The sequence below is a fragment of the Arachis ipaensis genome, chromosome B8 (genome assembly GCF_059453495.1).
Source record: "Arachis ipaensis isolate K30076 ecotype BB chromosome B8, ASM5945349v1, whole genome shotgun sequence".
Taxonomy (NCBI): domain Eukaryota; kingdom Viridiplantae; phylum Streptophyta; class Magnoliopsida; order Fabales; family Fabaceae; genus Arachis; species Arachis ipaensis.
Genome location: NC_142443.1, coordinates 66,025,030 through 66,037,464, shown reverse-complemented (window position 1 = coordinate 66,037,464; position 12,435 = coordinate 66,025,030). Strand labels below are relative to the sequence as shown.

At 38.9% G+C, this 12,435-nt stretch overlaps 2 protein-coding genes across 3 annotated transcripts; both read left to right on the top strand.

Annotated features, from left to right (window-relative positions):
- The first annotated feature begins 330 nt into the window (after window positions 1–330).
- Window positions 331–2,659, top strand: LOC107613879 (transcription factor EGL1). 2 transcript variants are annotated; one of them, XM_088497423.1, is made up of 5 exons: window positions 331–646; window positions 749–855; window positions 1,116–1,328; window positions 1,430–1,508; window positions 2,122–2,659. In XM_088497423.1, exons 2-4 carry the CDS (start codon window positions 758–760, stop codon window positions 1,434–1,436), a joined length of 318 nt encoding a protein of 105 aa, XP_088353549.1. In that variant the 5' UTR covers window positions 331–646; window positions 749–757; the 3' UTR covers window positions 1,437–1,508; window positions 2,122–2,659. The 2 variants fall into 2 exon arrangements, with proteins under 2 accessions (XP_088353549.1, XP_088353550.1); XM_088497424.1 differs by having other exon boundaries at window positions 338–646; window positions 1,119–1,328.
- Window positions 2,296–3,680, top strand: LOC148548408 (E3 ubiquitin-protein ligase RGLG1-like). Its single transcript, XM_021109513.2, has 4 exons — window positions 2,296–2,434; window positions 2,870–2,954; window positions 3,037–3,177; window positions 3,269–3,680. Exons 1-4 carry the CDS (start codon window positions 2,405–2,407, stop codon window positions 3,373–3,375), a joined length of 363 nt encoding a protein of 120 aa, XP_020965172.1. The 5' UTR covers window positions 2,296–2,404; the 3' UTR covers window positions 3,376–3,680.
- The last annotated feature ends 8,755 nt before the right edge of the window (window positions 3,681–12,435 follow it).

Below are 12,435 nucleotides of genomic sequence, written 5' to 3'. Positions count from 1 at the left end.
TAAAAAATAGTGCCGATATAGTTCTCTCCCCTAAAATTTAGTTTCCCACCTATTTTTCCCACACTTAACTATTTTTCCCACCTATTTTTCCCACACTTAACTATTTTTACCCAACAACATTACAACACACACTAACTTAGGAAATGGATCCTCTCCAGTTTTTTTAATACTTGATAAAATACAGTGCAATCTCTCACCATTGATTTTAATAGTGGAACCAGAAATAAATAAGAGAGAGAATGTGGTGAATGGTTAGATTAAACACTGCACACCATCCAATTTTTTATTCACTGGAGAGGATCCACTCCCCACTAACTTACACACTAACTAAAAACAATGAAACCCTAAAAATTCAGCGTTCATCTTCTCGATCGAACCTTAAAAGCTAAGGCGCCGTCAGCTTCATCTTCTCGATCGAACCCAGCCTTAGCGTCATTCATCCATCTTCGATCGAACCCAGCCTTGTCTTGTGAAAGTTCATATCACTCCGTTGGCATTCACTCTCGCTCGCAAGGCCTCCATCGGCACTCACTCTCTCTCTCGCTCAAACCTTACCTCCGTCGACGCTGACTCAATCGTCGCTGCCTCTCCCTCAATCGTCGTTCCTCCCTCAATCGGTGCTCAACCCTTATCGTAACACAAGAAGGTACAGATTTAATCCCTTTTTGTTTCTCTATTTCAACCCTCCGCCAATTTCTTCATTTCAACCCTCACCATAACGCTGATTAATGTTTTCCGGAACCCAAAGAACAAGGAAATGTTACCGGAGAACTTCAAAGAACAGCATGCTTTGTCTGTGAGAAGCATCCAGTGGAGCTATGCAATATTCTGGTTTACTTCATCTACCCAACCCATGTACTAACTTCTAACTAACTGTTTCCTTGAATTTTAGTTCTGTTTTGTGATTTTTGTTCATTTTCTGTTTCTTGAATATCTGTTGTTTGTGAAAATACCTCAATGGACTTCATATGACGAGACACATCATGACTTGTTTCTTCTTCTGCTTCTTCTTCTCTAATATGAACAACTCAATACAATAGCTTCTTAGACAACACCACAATTCAATAATACTACTATTCAAAATTAATTTCTTTCTATTCATGGTGCCCATTTAGCAGGGTGTTGAGTTGGGGGGAAGGATATTACAATGGAGACATTAAGACAAGGAAGACAGGTCAAGGAGTGGAACTCAATTCTGATCAGATAGGGTTGCAGCGGAGTGAGCAGCTTCGAGAGTTATACAAGTCCCTCAAAGCTGTAGAAGCCAGCCCTCAAACCAAAAGGCCTTCGGCAGCACTGTCTCCGAAGGATCTCACAGATACAGAATGGTATTATTTGGTTTGTATGTCCTTTGTATTCAACATTGGCCAAGGATAATAATAGTGACACTAATAAATCTTCTCTTTCAATCTTTTGAATTTCATTTCAGGCTATAAGGGTTGCTGCCATGAACTGTATTGATGGGCTAAGCATTGGGGGTCGTATTGCATGTTCTGGCAAGAAAAATGGTACTATACTACCTTGATATTACCTTGATATTAAGATTTTCTAAACAGGAAACAAATGTCTTAATTGATGGTTACTATACTTGTCAAAATGTTTCTATAACAAATGCTTGTTATGCATGCTTTAGTTTGTTGAAGGGGTGCATGGGTATTATTAAAACTCATTCTTCATATTACATAGTAAAAAGAGGTAAATAAAACTGCAACTGTGATTAATTGTTTGTAAAAATTTTGATTCCTCTGTTTCCTGAGAATTTGAGCTGTTTCCTGAGAATTCGAGCATGGTTTTGATTCCTCTGTTTGTTTAGCAAATGTCCTTGAACTGATCTGGACTTTAATCTGAAATTTTAACACTTATTTTTACATTTTATTGGTTAAGCCTTAAGTATGGGCTGAACATTCTACAGGGCATTGAAGGTGAAAACAAGAATTCAAAGAAATCGCTGAAGTACAAATACTAAATTGGTTTATTTCATAGTTTTTTTAATCATTGAATTATTGATTTATTTCACAGGCTGGGCTATGGTCAATCATCATATCCCCTCCTTAATTAATTTTCTTTCATTACAATAAATTAGAAAAAATTAGGTACATTAATTTCCTTTTTATTATATAGTAGGACAATAATTGGAGGCAGAGTTCATATGGCCATTCAGGTTCCTCTTCGTCTTCCTGGAATTCATATCCTCAGCCAGCTTATGGTCAGGGGAGTCATGCGTATGAGCCACAACCAACTCCTTATCCGACAGCGCAACCCTATTATGCTCCTCCTCCTCCTACTCAAAATTGTGGCCATGAACAATCTTATACTAGCGGCGAAGTCACCCGCCCCGACAATAGAAGGAAGTTAGAGAGGAAGTATTCGAGAATTGCTGATGCTGATTTATTTTCATTAGCTGATGCTGATCTGCACTAATATCATGAACTGTGTAATTGACTTCTGAATTGCAGGCATTATTCATTTTTTGAGTTAATCATTAGGATTTTAGGATTATAAGAGTCAGTAGGTTGTAAAGTAGCTTGTCATGCTTTGCCCTTAAAACTATTGGTGAATGGCTATCTGTTCATCTAGCTTCCAGTTGTGGCCGTTGAGTTTCAATAAACTGAATACACTGAGGAAAAACATACATACTCCTGATGAATTTAGAGATGTAGATTTGATGAGCGCATTTTTTTAATATGATTAAGCATTACCTAGCTTGTGATAGTATTCCCTTGCATTCTTCAAATTCCTTTGTCAATGATGGTGCTCCTTTCTCTTTTTCTTGTGTATATTTTAAGAAAACTGGTGATTCTGTAACATTATTTTAAATTTTAATTTTAATTAACATTCTAGTATTTTCCATGCTTATATTTCTATATAGGTGACTGAGGCTCTTGCACGGGCAGGCCTTGAGTCTTCTAATCTTATTCTTGGTATCGATTTTACTAAGAGCAATGAATGGACAGGTAAGATCTTATATACTTTTAAGCTATAGTTGGAAGCTATGCATTGTGCTTTACCGAAAAGTTTGCTGAATAATGTTTGCAGGAAAGAATTCATTTAATCGAAAAAGCTTGCATCACACTGGAAATGTTCCAAATCCATATGAACAAGCAATATCTATTCTTGAGAAAACATTGGCTACATTTGATGAGGATAACTTGATTCCTTGTTTTGGATTTGGAGATGGTATCTCTCTCAAAGCTAATACTAGTTCCGTTATATAATTGTTCTTTGAAGTTTAAAATTTTTAATAGTTGATGCTATAATATCATGGCAGCATCAACACATGATCAAGATGTCTTCAGCTTCTATCCAGATGACGGGTTTTGCAATGGTTTTGAGGAAGTGTTGAGTTGGTATAGGGAAATTATTCCTCATATTTGACTTGCAGGTTATATTAATCTTCTGGGATCTCTGATGAATCATATTAGGTATTGTAGTACTGAGCCTAATCACACTTATGGATTTATTTTAGATCCCACTTTATTTGCACCAATTGTTGAAATGGCCATGACAATTGTTGAGCAGAGTGGAGGCCAGGACCAACGTGGAATTCTTTTTTTCATTTTATTTTATTTTTCTGTTGAGTAGCAAATAGTGGTTATTGAATAATGTCTATAGCAATTTCTCTTTGAGAAACTGAACTTATTTGTGGAATAATGTCTATAAAATATTGGTGTGCATCAAAATTATTCCCTTCCTATTGGTATATGCAGTTTCTTTCTTATTTTATATATTCTCTCAATAATAAAAATACAAATATAAAGGCACACATACATTATGATTTAAAATTATATATGAATTTTAATTTGCAAGGTTTTATTAGGAAGATTAGAAAAGAAGAATAGGTTATTGAATAAACTTATAGCCACGCCTAAAAAGGGTGGCCATATTGTATAGTTGAGTCAACGGGCACGTTAAAAAAACGTGGCAATAACTGAAAAAAAACCCCTATTGGCACGCTTATTAAGCATAGCAATAGCTTTTTCTATCGGCATGTTTCAAAAGTGTAGTCATATCTTCACCTATCGGCACATTTTTTAAGGGTAGCCAAAGCCAAACTAATGAGCACGCTTTAAAAGCGTGGTGATATGTCCATTTTTTGGCACGCTTTTAAAGCGTGGCCATAGGATAATACAAAAGCGTGGCAATAGAAAAAAACGTGGCGAAAAATAAAGCGTGCCAATAGATTGACAAAAGCGTGGCGATAGAGCAATCGGCACCCTGGCGATGTGACCCTTTCAAAAGCGTGCCGATAGCTCAAAAAGCGTGGCGAAAAGCTATCGGTACGCTTTTTTGCACTTTTTGGCACGCTTTAAAAGCGTGGCAAAAGGCTTATTTTCTTGTAGTGACTAATTCAAATTATACAATAAAAGACAAGTAAACTTGTGAGAAGACAGCTCATGAAAGCAGGAAACATAGAATCAAGCATTGAACCCTCACTGATGGTGTATATGCACTCTAAACACTCAAGTGTATAGGGTAATCACTCTACTCTTCTCTAGTCATGCTTTCTAAACTTTGTTCTTCACCTAATCAATCAACAAGTATTTAATGTACCAATGCAAACATCATGAGGTCTTTTCAAGGTTGTAATGGGGCTAAGGTAAAGGTGAGGGTATATATATGGCTAAGTGAGCTATAAATTGAATCCTTGATTATCTTAAGCTCTTACCTATACATACACTCTTTATACTTTTAAATTCATGCCTAGCTACCCAAAATTTTCACTATTGCATTACTTACTCATGCATCAACTCTTCTTTTAATTTGTATCACATATGTATTGATCTTTTCATTAACTTAACTTAGCATTGGGATAATTTTGTCCCCTTATTTATTTACTTATTTATTGAATATTTTTGGATTTTTTTAATAAACATAATATATTAATGCACATGGATTTTTAATTTTTCTGGTCTTACATGAGTAGGTATCCAATTTCTCAATATTTTATCATTTAAGCACTGTACACTTTCATTAACCCAAGTTCCCACAGTTTTTCCCACACTTAAGTTGATACAAAATCTCTATCTTAAGCTAACCAAAAATTCAATTTGGGGTATTTAATTATTTTTCCTCTTAAGGCTAGTGATGTGGTAAATTATAGAACAATTGGGATAAAAAGGCTCAAAGTGGCTAACAAAGGTGACATAAAAGGGTAGGCTATTTGGGATAAGTGAGCTAATAAAAAATGGCCTCAATCATATGCATGCATATAACACATTAAACATTGGACATATAGACTGGAACAAAATATAGATTACAATCACAGAGAAGAAAACACACAAGAATAAAATATTATGGTTAAATAATGTAACCATGTAATTAAGCTCAAATCTCACAGGTTATGTGTTCTAACTTTAAACCATGTTCCAATTTACAGTCTTCAAACAAGTTTAACATAGATTTTTTTTTCAATTTTAAATTAGCAAAATTTTTCAAAATAGAGTCATGAAAAGAAACTTGTTATTTTTCAACCAAATAGAACATGCATTGATGCACGGAAACTTGTCTCTCAACAGATTTCCCTCGACAAGTATACCGAATTGTCGTCAAGTAAAAACTCACAATAGAGTGAGGTCGAATCCCACAGGGATTGATTGGTCAAGCAACTTTAATTGGAAGAATGTTCTAGTTGAGCTAAGCAGAATTTGATTGGAGAATTGCAGGAAATTAAATGGCGGGAACGTAAATAGCAGAAAATGTAATTCCTGGAAATAAAGGACTGAATGTAAATGAAAGAAAGTAAATTGCAGAATCTTAAATGGGGAATGGGGAAGATGAACATAAAAGTAAAAGGCAGAAAGTAAAGAGAATGGGTAAGATCAAAAATTGGGGATTCATTGGGCTCAGGAGATGTTGTATTCTTCGGATCAAGTTCATTCTCATCTCCTCCTCAATCAATGCATTCATTGATCTCCTTGACAATCTTAAGTGATTGGATTCCAATTCCTTGGCAACCCAATCTCTCAAATCTTGATCAATAGCCAATTCCTTGGTCTAATTGCTCATGAGAAGAGATGAAGTATGGTCACTGATTATAGCACATGTATTCCCAAATCAAAGTACTGGTAGGATTATATGTCACCATATCCATCCAAACCCCAATTTGGTCCAACATGAGAAAGTATTTCTAGCATGATCTCTTCATTCCTCTTCCAAGGTCCGAAGAGATCCAAGTATGAATAGCTTCTTTTCCAAGATAACTACCCAATAGGATGAAGATTGAAAGCTTTCTAGTAAAATCAAGAGAAAAGAAAGAAGAAGAATAATGAAAACTATTATTGATCCATCAAATTACAACATAGCTCCCTAACCCAATGAAAGGGGTTTAGTTGTTCATAGCTCTGGGAATGGAAAGCGTAAGTGTAAAGTACATTATGAAAACTAAAACTAGAAGTTGCAGAGAAAGTAAAATATACAAAGTGTAGTTCTCCAAAATGCCCCAAAAGTTCCTCCTTACTAGTTCAAAACTACTCCTATATATACTACTCTTCTGATCTTCTAGTTGGCTCTTCAAGTCTTGGATATGGGCCTTTGGATCTTTAGTTGAAGCAGTTGCAGTCTTCAGTGGGCTCAGCTTTGCTTGCAGAGAAAGTGTGAGTTAGGCATGGACGTTAGTTAGGACGTTAGTGGTGTTAACGTTAAGTGAAAATGTGGGTTCGAGAACGTTAGTGATGATCACCTTTTTCACTAACGTTCCTAACCCAAGATGGTCCACATTAACTTCAACGTTAGTGGCACTAACGTGACCACTAACGTTGCCTCTTGGTCCTTCGCAAACGTTATTGACATTCACCTTTTCCAATAATGTTTGCTTGTTGCTATTCCTCCCTACGTTAGAGTCCACGTTAGTGTAGCTAACGTGACTCCTAACGTGGGCATGCCTCAGCCTCGAGAGCATTAGTGACACTTACCTTTGTCACTAACGCTCCAAACGCCCCTCCTCACGTTAGTGCCTCACGTTAATTGTATTAACGTGGCCACTAACGTGGTGGTGATTGCCATCTTCAATGTTAGTGACAAAGGTGAGTGTCACTAACGTTGGCTCATCAATTCTTTCCTCCACGTTAGCTTCCACGTTAATGTAACTAACGTGGCAACTAACGTGGCTAATGGTGGCTTGGTCCAACATTAGTGACAAAGGTGAGTGTCACTAACGTTGGCACTTCTTTGTTCCTTCCACGTTAGAGTTCACGTTAATGTAATTAACATGACTCTTAACGTGGCTAAGTGTGCCCATTTTTCCAATGTTAGTGGCATCCACTTTTACCACAAACGTTGGAGCTTTACTTTTCCTCTATGTTAGCTTCCACATTAATGTAGTTAACGTGGCAACTAACGTGGGTTATGATGGCTCACGAAGGTGTTATTGGCGATCACTTTTCTCATTAACGTTGCAAGTTAGTTCCCATTCCACGTTAATGGTCACGTTAGTTAGACTAACGTGGCTATTAACATGGCATCTTCCTTGCTTCCTTTGTCCTGAAATCAAGCAAGTAAAGTGCATCAAAGCTAGGTTCTAACTCATGAGATCATGCATCATCTATTTTATCACTCAATTCATGCGTAATTCTAAAAAAATTATATAAAATTCACAATGTTTGCTTGAATCAAGATGTAAGTGATTATCTACCCAAAACTTGCTTATTAACTAAGAAAATGCATGAAACTACCCTAAAACAGTAAAGAAAAGGTCAGTGAAACTGGCCAAAATGCCCTGGCATCATGCATGCAAACACCTATTTCTATGAAATCTATCCTATCCTAAAAAAGAAAAATAAATAATTTATTGGTTCTAAGAAAGAGCATTTACCTCCGGAAGTCAGGTACTGACCGACCTTCCCACACTTAAAGCTTGGCACCGTCCTCGGTACCATCAGTCAGGAACAAAGGGGGGCTGGTAGTAGCATCTCCACAGTTGGGATTGTCATGGCTCCCTGTGTTAGTAGATGAAGTGGAGCCCGGAGTGTCTGATTCTTCTTCAGGTGGGTGGTTGCCAACAATCAGCTCCTTGAGGTATGTAAATTGGCGCTTGTTACGGCATTCCATTCGCTTTGCCTGCCGGTCTAGTCAGTCTAACCTCTGAATTATCTGTAGGAGTAGCTGATTTGTTGAAGGTTCTTGTGATGTGGAAGGAGAAGGGATATCTTCCGCGGTTCTGTGGTTCGGTTGATAGTGGCTGCTGGAGGTCTGATGTACTTCCCGTTGGGGACGTACTGATCATCCAGTGGAATCATGGCCTTGGTGTCCCCAGCTTTGTAGGAAACTCCAGCAGCTGAGACTAGATCTAAAACCAAGGCGGGAAAAGGTAGGTTGCCTGCAATTTGTACGTGTCCCATGGCATCCCAGAGGTGTCTTGGTAGGTTGAGAGGCTGGTCTGTAAGGATACACCAAAGTAGAACAGCCATATCTGCAGTGAAGGAGGACTCGTGAGTGCTCGAAAAGACGTAGTGGGACATAATATGTGCCCATACTCGAGCCTCCAAGGTGAGTGCTGAAGCCAATATTCCTTTAGGTTGGGATCGATGGTATCCACAGACCCATCTACTGCCAGGTTGTACTATAACTCTGAGGACGGTGTCCCAGTCAAATTGGTATGCCTGGCGCTTAAAAAAGACTTCTTGGAATGCGTCCAATCCTTCTGGAGCAGGGGAAAGATCTAAAGCTCGTTGAATAGCTTCTTCTGTTATGGGGACTTGCTTCTGACAGACATAGACAGACTGCAGGGTTGGCATGTGGAAATTGGAGTAGAATTCAACTACCCATGAAAGATTAACCTGCCGTGGCTGTTTCCGTAGGAATCCCCATTGTCTTCTCTCAATGCGGGGATTAACAAACTCAACAATGTGGGTCGGGAGGATTAGTAGGTGCTCATTATTATAGTTCCGCTCAGCCAGGATGGGGAACATCTGCTCACAGTAGCGGTTAGGGAACTACGCAGTGTCCTTTGCTGGAAAGGCTTTCTCTTTTTCATCAACCTTGATGATCCTCTTGACTCGCTTTGTTGATGGCTTTACTGCTGTTGAAGATGGTTCCGCAGCTAGTGCTCTTTTCGTTCCTTTCCTTGCCGGTAGTTTGGGAGTAGCTTTCTCTTTACCCTTCTTGGTGGCCATCCTGAAAAGGGAAAAGGTAAGTAACATTTAAAGCTAAGGGTTAGAGCAAGGAAGGGACGGTACAAGTGATAATCAATGCCAAGGTAAAGAAGGATGTCGTTAACACATGGTCGCGACTACATGTGATAAGTTCATCAATGGGAATATAGCAAGTGCATGTTATGGCAAGTAGATGCAAGATGTTTATTGGCATGCTGGCAAAGGCATGAGTAGCTTAGATCAGGCATTAATTGCCCAATTTGATTATCAAATGTTTCAAACTAACAATCTGTTTGTATTGACAATTATATTCAATCAATAAAATATTAAAAGGGATTTTGTGAAAAACAGGCATTAGAGTAGAAAAATAGAATAATTTAAAAATGCACAATGCCATACGGGCTTTTTCACAAACACTTAGTGTGCATGGTAGATATGTCATTGAAAGTATTAAATTTGAACATGAAAACAACCAAAAAATAATTATTGATAATTGTCAAACAACTCCTTAATAATCCACAAGCAATTATAGAAGAACATAATTACCCAATTAAATCTCTAACACCAATTAAAAGGATGTAAAAAGAAAAAGAAAGACTAAGAAAACATAGATAATGAAATTAAAAAGAAAAAGAAGAAGAAAACATAAATAAAAATAATAATGGAAAAGGAAAAAGGGAAAGAAGAAAAGAACCTTGATGAAGAAGATGGAGAGGGATAGAAGAAAGTAGTAAAAAGTAAGAAAGAATAAAGAAGAAAGAGAGAAGAAGAAGAAAGAATAAAGTAAGAAGGAATAAAGAATTAGGATTAGGAAAGAAAAGATAGAAATTCTGGCGCTGATCTGGATAAACTGTGCGTCGCTTGCGACGCGGACACGTGCACCAAGCGTTCGCGTGGGTTGGGCTATTTTCAAGTGACGCAGACGTGTCAGGGACGCGTTTGCGTGACCTGAATTGTGCTATTGGCACGAGATCAGCCTTACGCACGCACAACTCTCTGTTTCAATACGCACATTGCCAAAATTTAGGGCGACGCGTGCGCGTCAGAGACGCGCACGCATGAATGGCTTGAATTGAAAAAATGATGCGTACGCATGAGGGACGTGTACGCGTGATGGGGTTTGTGCTTCTAGCACAACTCCAGCCCACACCATCATAACTCTCTGGCCATACACTCATTTACGCCGATTTTGCAGGGCCACACGTACGCGTGGGTGACGCGCACGCGTGGAAGGCTGATTTTGCAAGTGACGCGGACGCGTCAAGGACGCGTTCACTTGGGCGTGCTTGTGCCTAAAGCACGCCTCCAGCTATGATTCAGCGTAACTCTCTGTTTCTTTCTTCTTTGCTTCGCATGCACACATGACGTGTGCGCGTCAGTGACGCTTGTGCGTCGTGTGCTTTTTTTTAATGCAGAATGCAAATGCAAATGCAGACTATATGCAGAGATTATGAGAAGAGTCACTAAGAAAAATAAAGTAGAATAAAATAAAATAAAACTAAGACTGAAACGGAATGATCATACCATGGTGGGTTTTCTCCCACCTAGTACTTTGCTTTTACGTCCTTAAGTTGGACGGTCTTCAAGCTCATTCTGCTTCTGTTGGTGGGTCCTCCAAGAGGAATACCTCTAGCTCTTTGTGTTCCCTCATCTTCTCACCATGATAAAGCTTTAGGCGATGTACATTGACCTTGATGCAATTGGAACTTGAAGGATGACGCAGGTGGAAGACGCTATATGGCTCTGCTTTCTCCACTCTGTAGGGACCTTCCCATCTGGATCTCAGCTTTCCTGGCATGAGTCTCAACCTGGAGTTGTAAAGGAGAACCAGATCTCCTGGTCTGAACTCTCTTCTCTTGATATGCTTGTCATGCACAGCCTTCATCTTCTCTTTGTATAATCTGGAGTTTTCATATGCTTCGAGTTAAAGGGTCTCCAGTTCTGCCAGTTGCAGCTTCCTTTCAGCACCAGCTTGCTCGAATCCCATGATGCACTCTCTCACAGCCGAGAAAGCCTTGTGTTCCACCTCTACTGGAAGGTGGCAAGCTTTTTCGTACACTAAGCAGAAGGGGCTCATCCCAATGGGTGTCTTGTACGCTGTCCGATATGCCCAGAGCGCATCAACAAGTCTGGTGCTCCAGTCCTTCCTATGGGGCTTGACCATCTTTTCCAGAATGTGCTTTATTTCTCTATTAGATACCTCTTCTTGCCCATCGGTCTAGGGATGGTATGCTGTTGCTACTTTGTGAACAATCTCGTGCTTCTTCAGTATTCCTGCTAATCTCATGTTACAAAAGTGAGTGCCTTGATCACTCACGATTGCTCGTGGTGATCCAAAGCGACATATAATATGGTTTCTAACAAAGAAAACAACAGTGTTAGCATCATCAGTACGGGTAGGAATTGCTTCCACCCATTTAGAAACATAATCCACAGCTAACAGTATATAAAGATAACCACTAGAGTTTGGAAATGGACCCATAAAGTCAATACCCCAAACATAAAAAATTTCACAGAATAACATAATCTGTTGTGGCATCTCATCCCTCTTGGATATATTACCAAACCTTTGGCATGGGGAACAAGATTTACAAAAAGCAACAGCATCTTTGAAAAGAGTGGGCCACTAAAATCCACAGTATAAGATTTTTCTAGCTGTTCTTTAAGGGCCAAAATGTCCTCCACTCTCAGAAGAGTGGCAGGCCTCTAAAATGGACTGGAATTCTGATTGGGGCACACACCTTCTAATTACCTGGTCAGCACCACACCTCCATAAATATGGATCATCCCATATATAATATTTAGACTCGCTTTTCAGCTTGTCCCTTTGATGTTTAGTAAAATTTGGAGGGAAAGTATGGCTAACTAGATAATTAGCTACAGGTGCGTACCAAGGAACTACTTCAGATACTGCATGCAAGCTATCAAATGGAAAAGCATCATTGATAGGAGTGGAGTCATCCTTAATGTGCTCAAGGCGACTCAAGTGGTCTGCCACTAAATTCTAGTTACCACTCCTATCCTTAATTTCTAAATCAAATTCTTGCAGTAACAGTATCCAACGTATCAACCTTAGTTTGGACTCTTTTTTAGCTAATAAATATTTTAGAGCTGCATGGTCCGAGTACACTACCATTATAGTACCCAGTAAATAGGCTCGGAATTTATCCAGAGCAAAACCAATAGCCAAAAGCTCTTTTTCAGTGGTAGTGTAACTAGACTGAGCAGCGTCTAAGGTCTTAGACGCATAAGCAATTACGAAAGAATCCTTACCTTCGTGCTGAGCTAGCGCTGCTCCTACTGCATGGTTGGAGGCATCACACATAATCTCAAAAGGCTGGCTCCA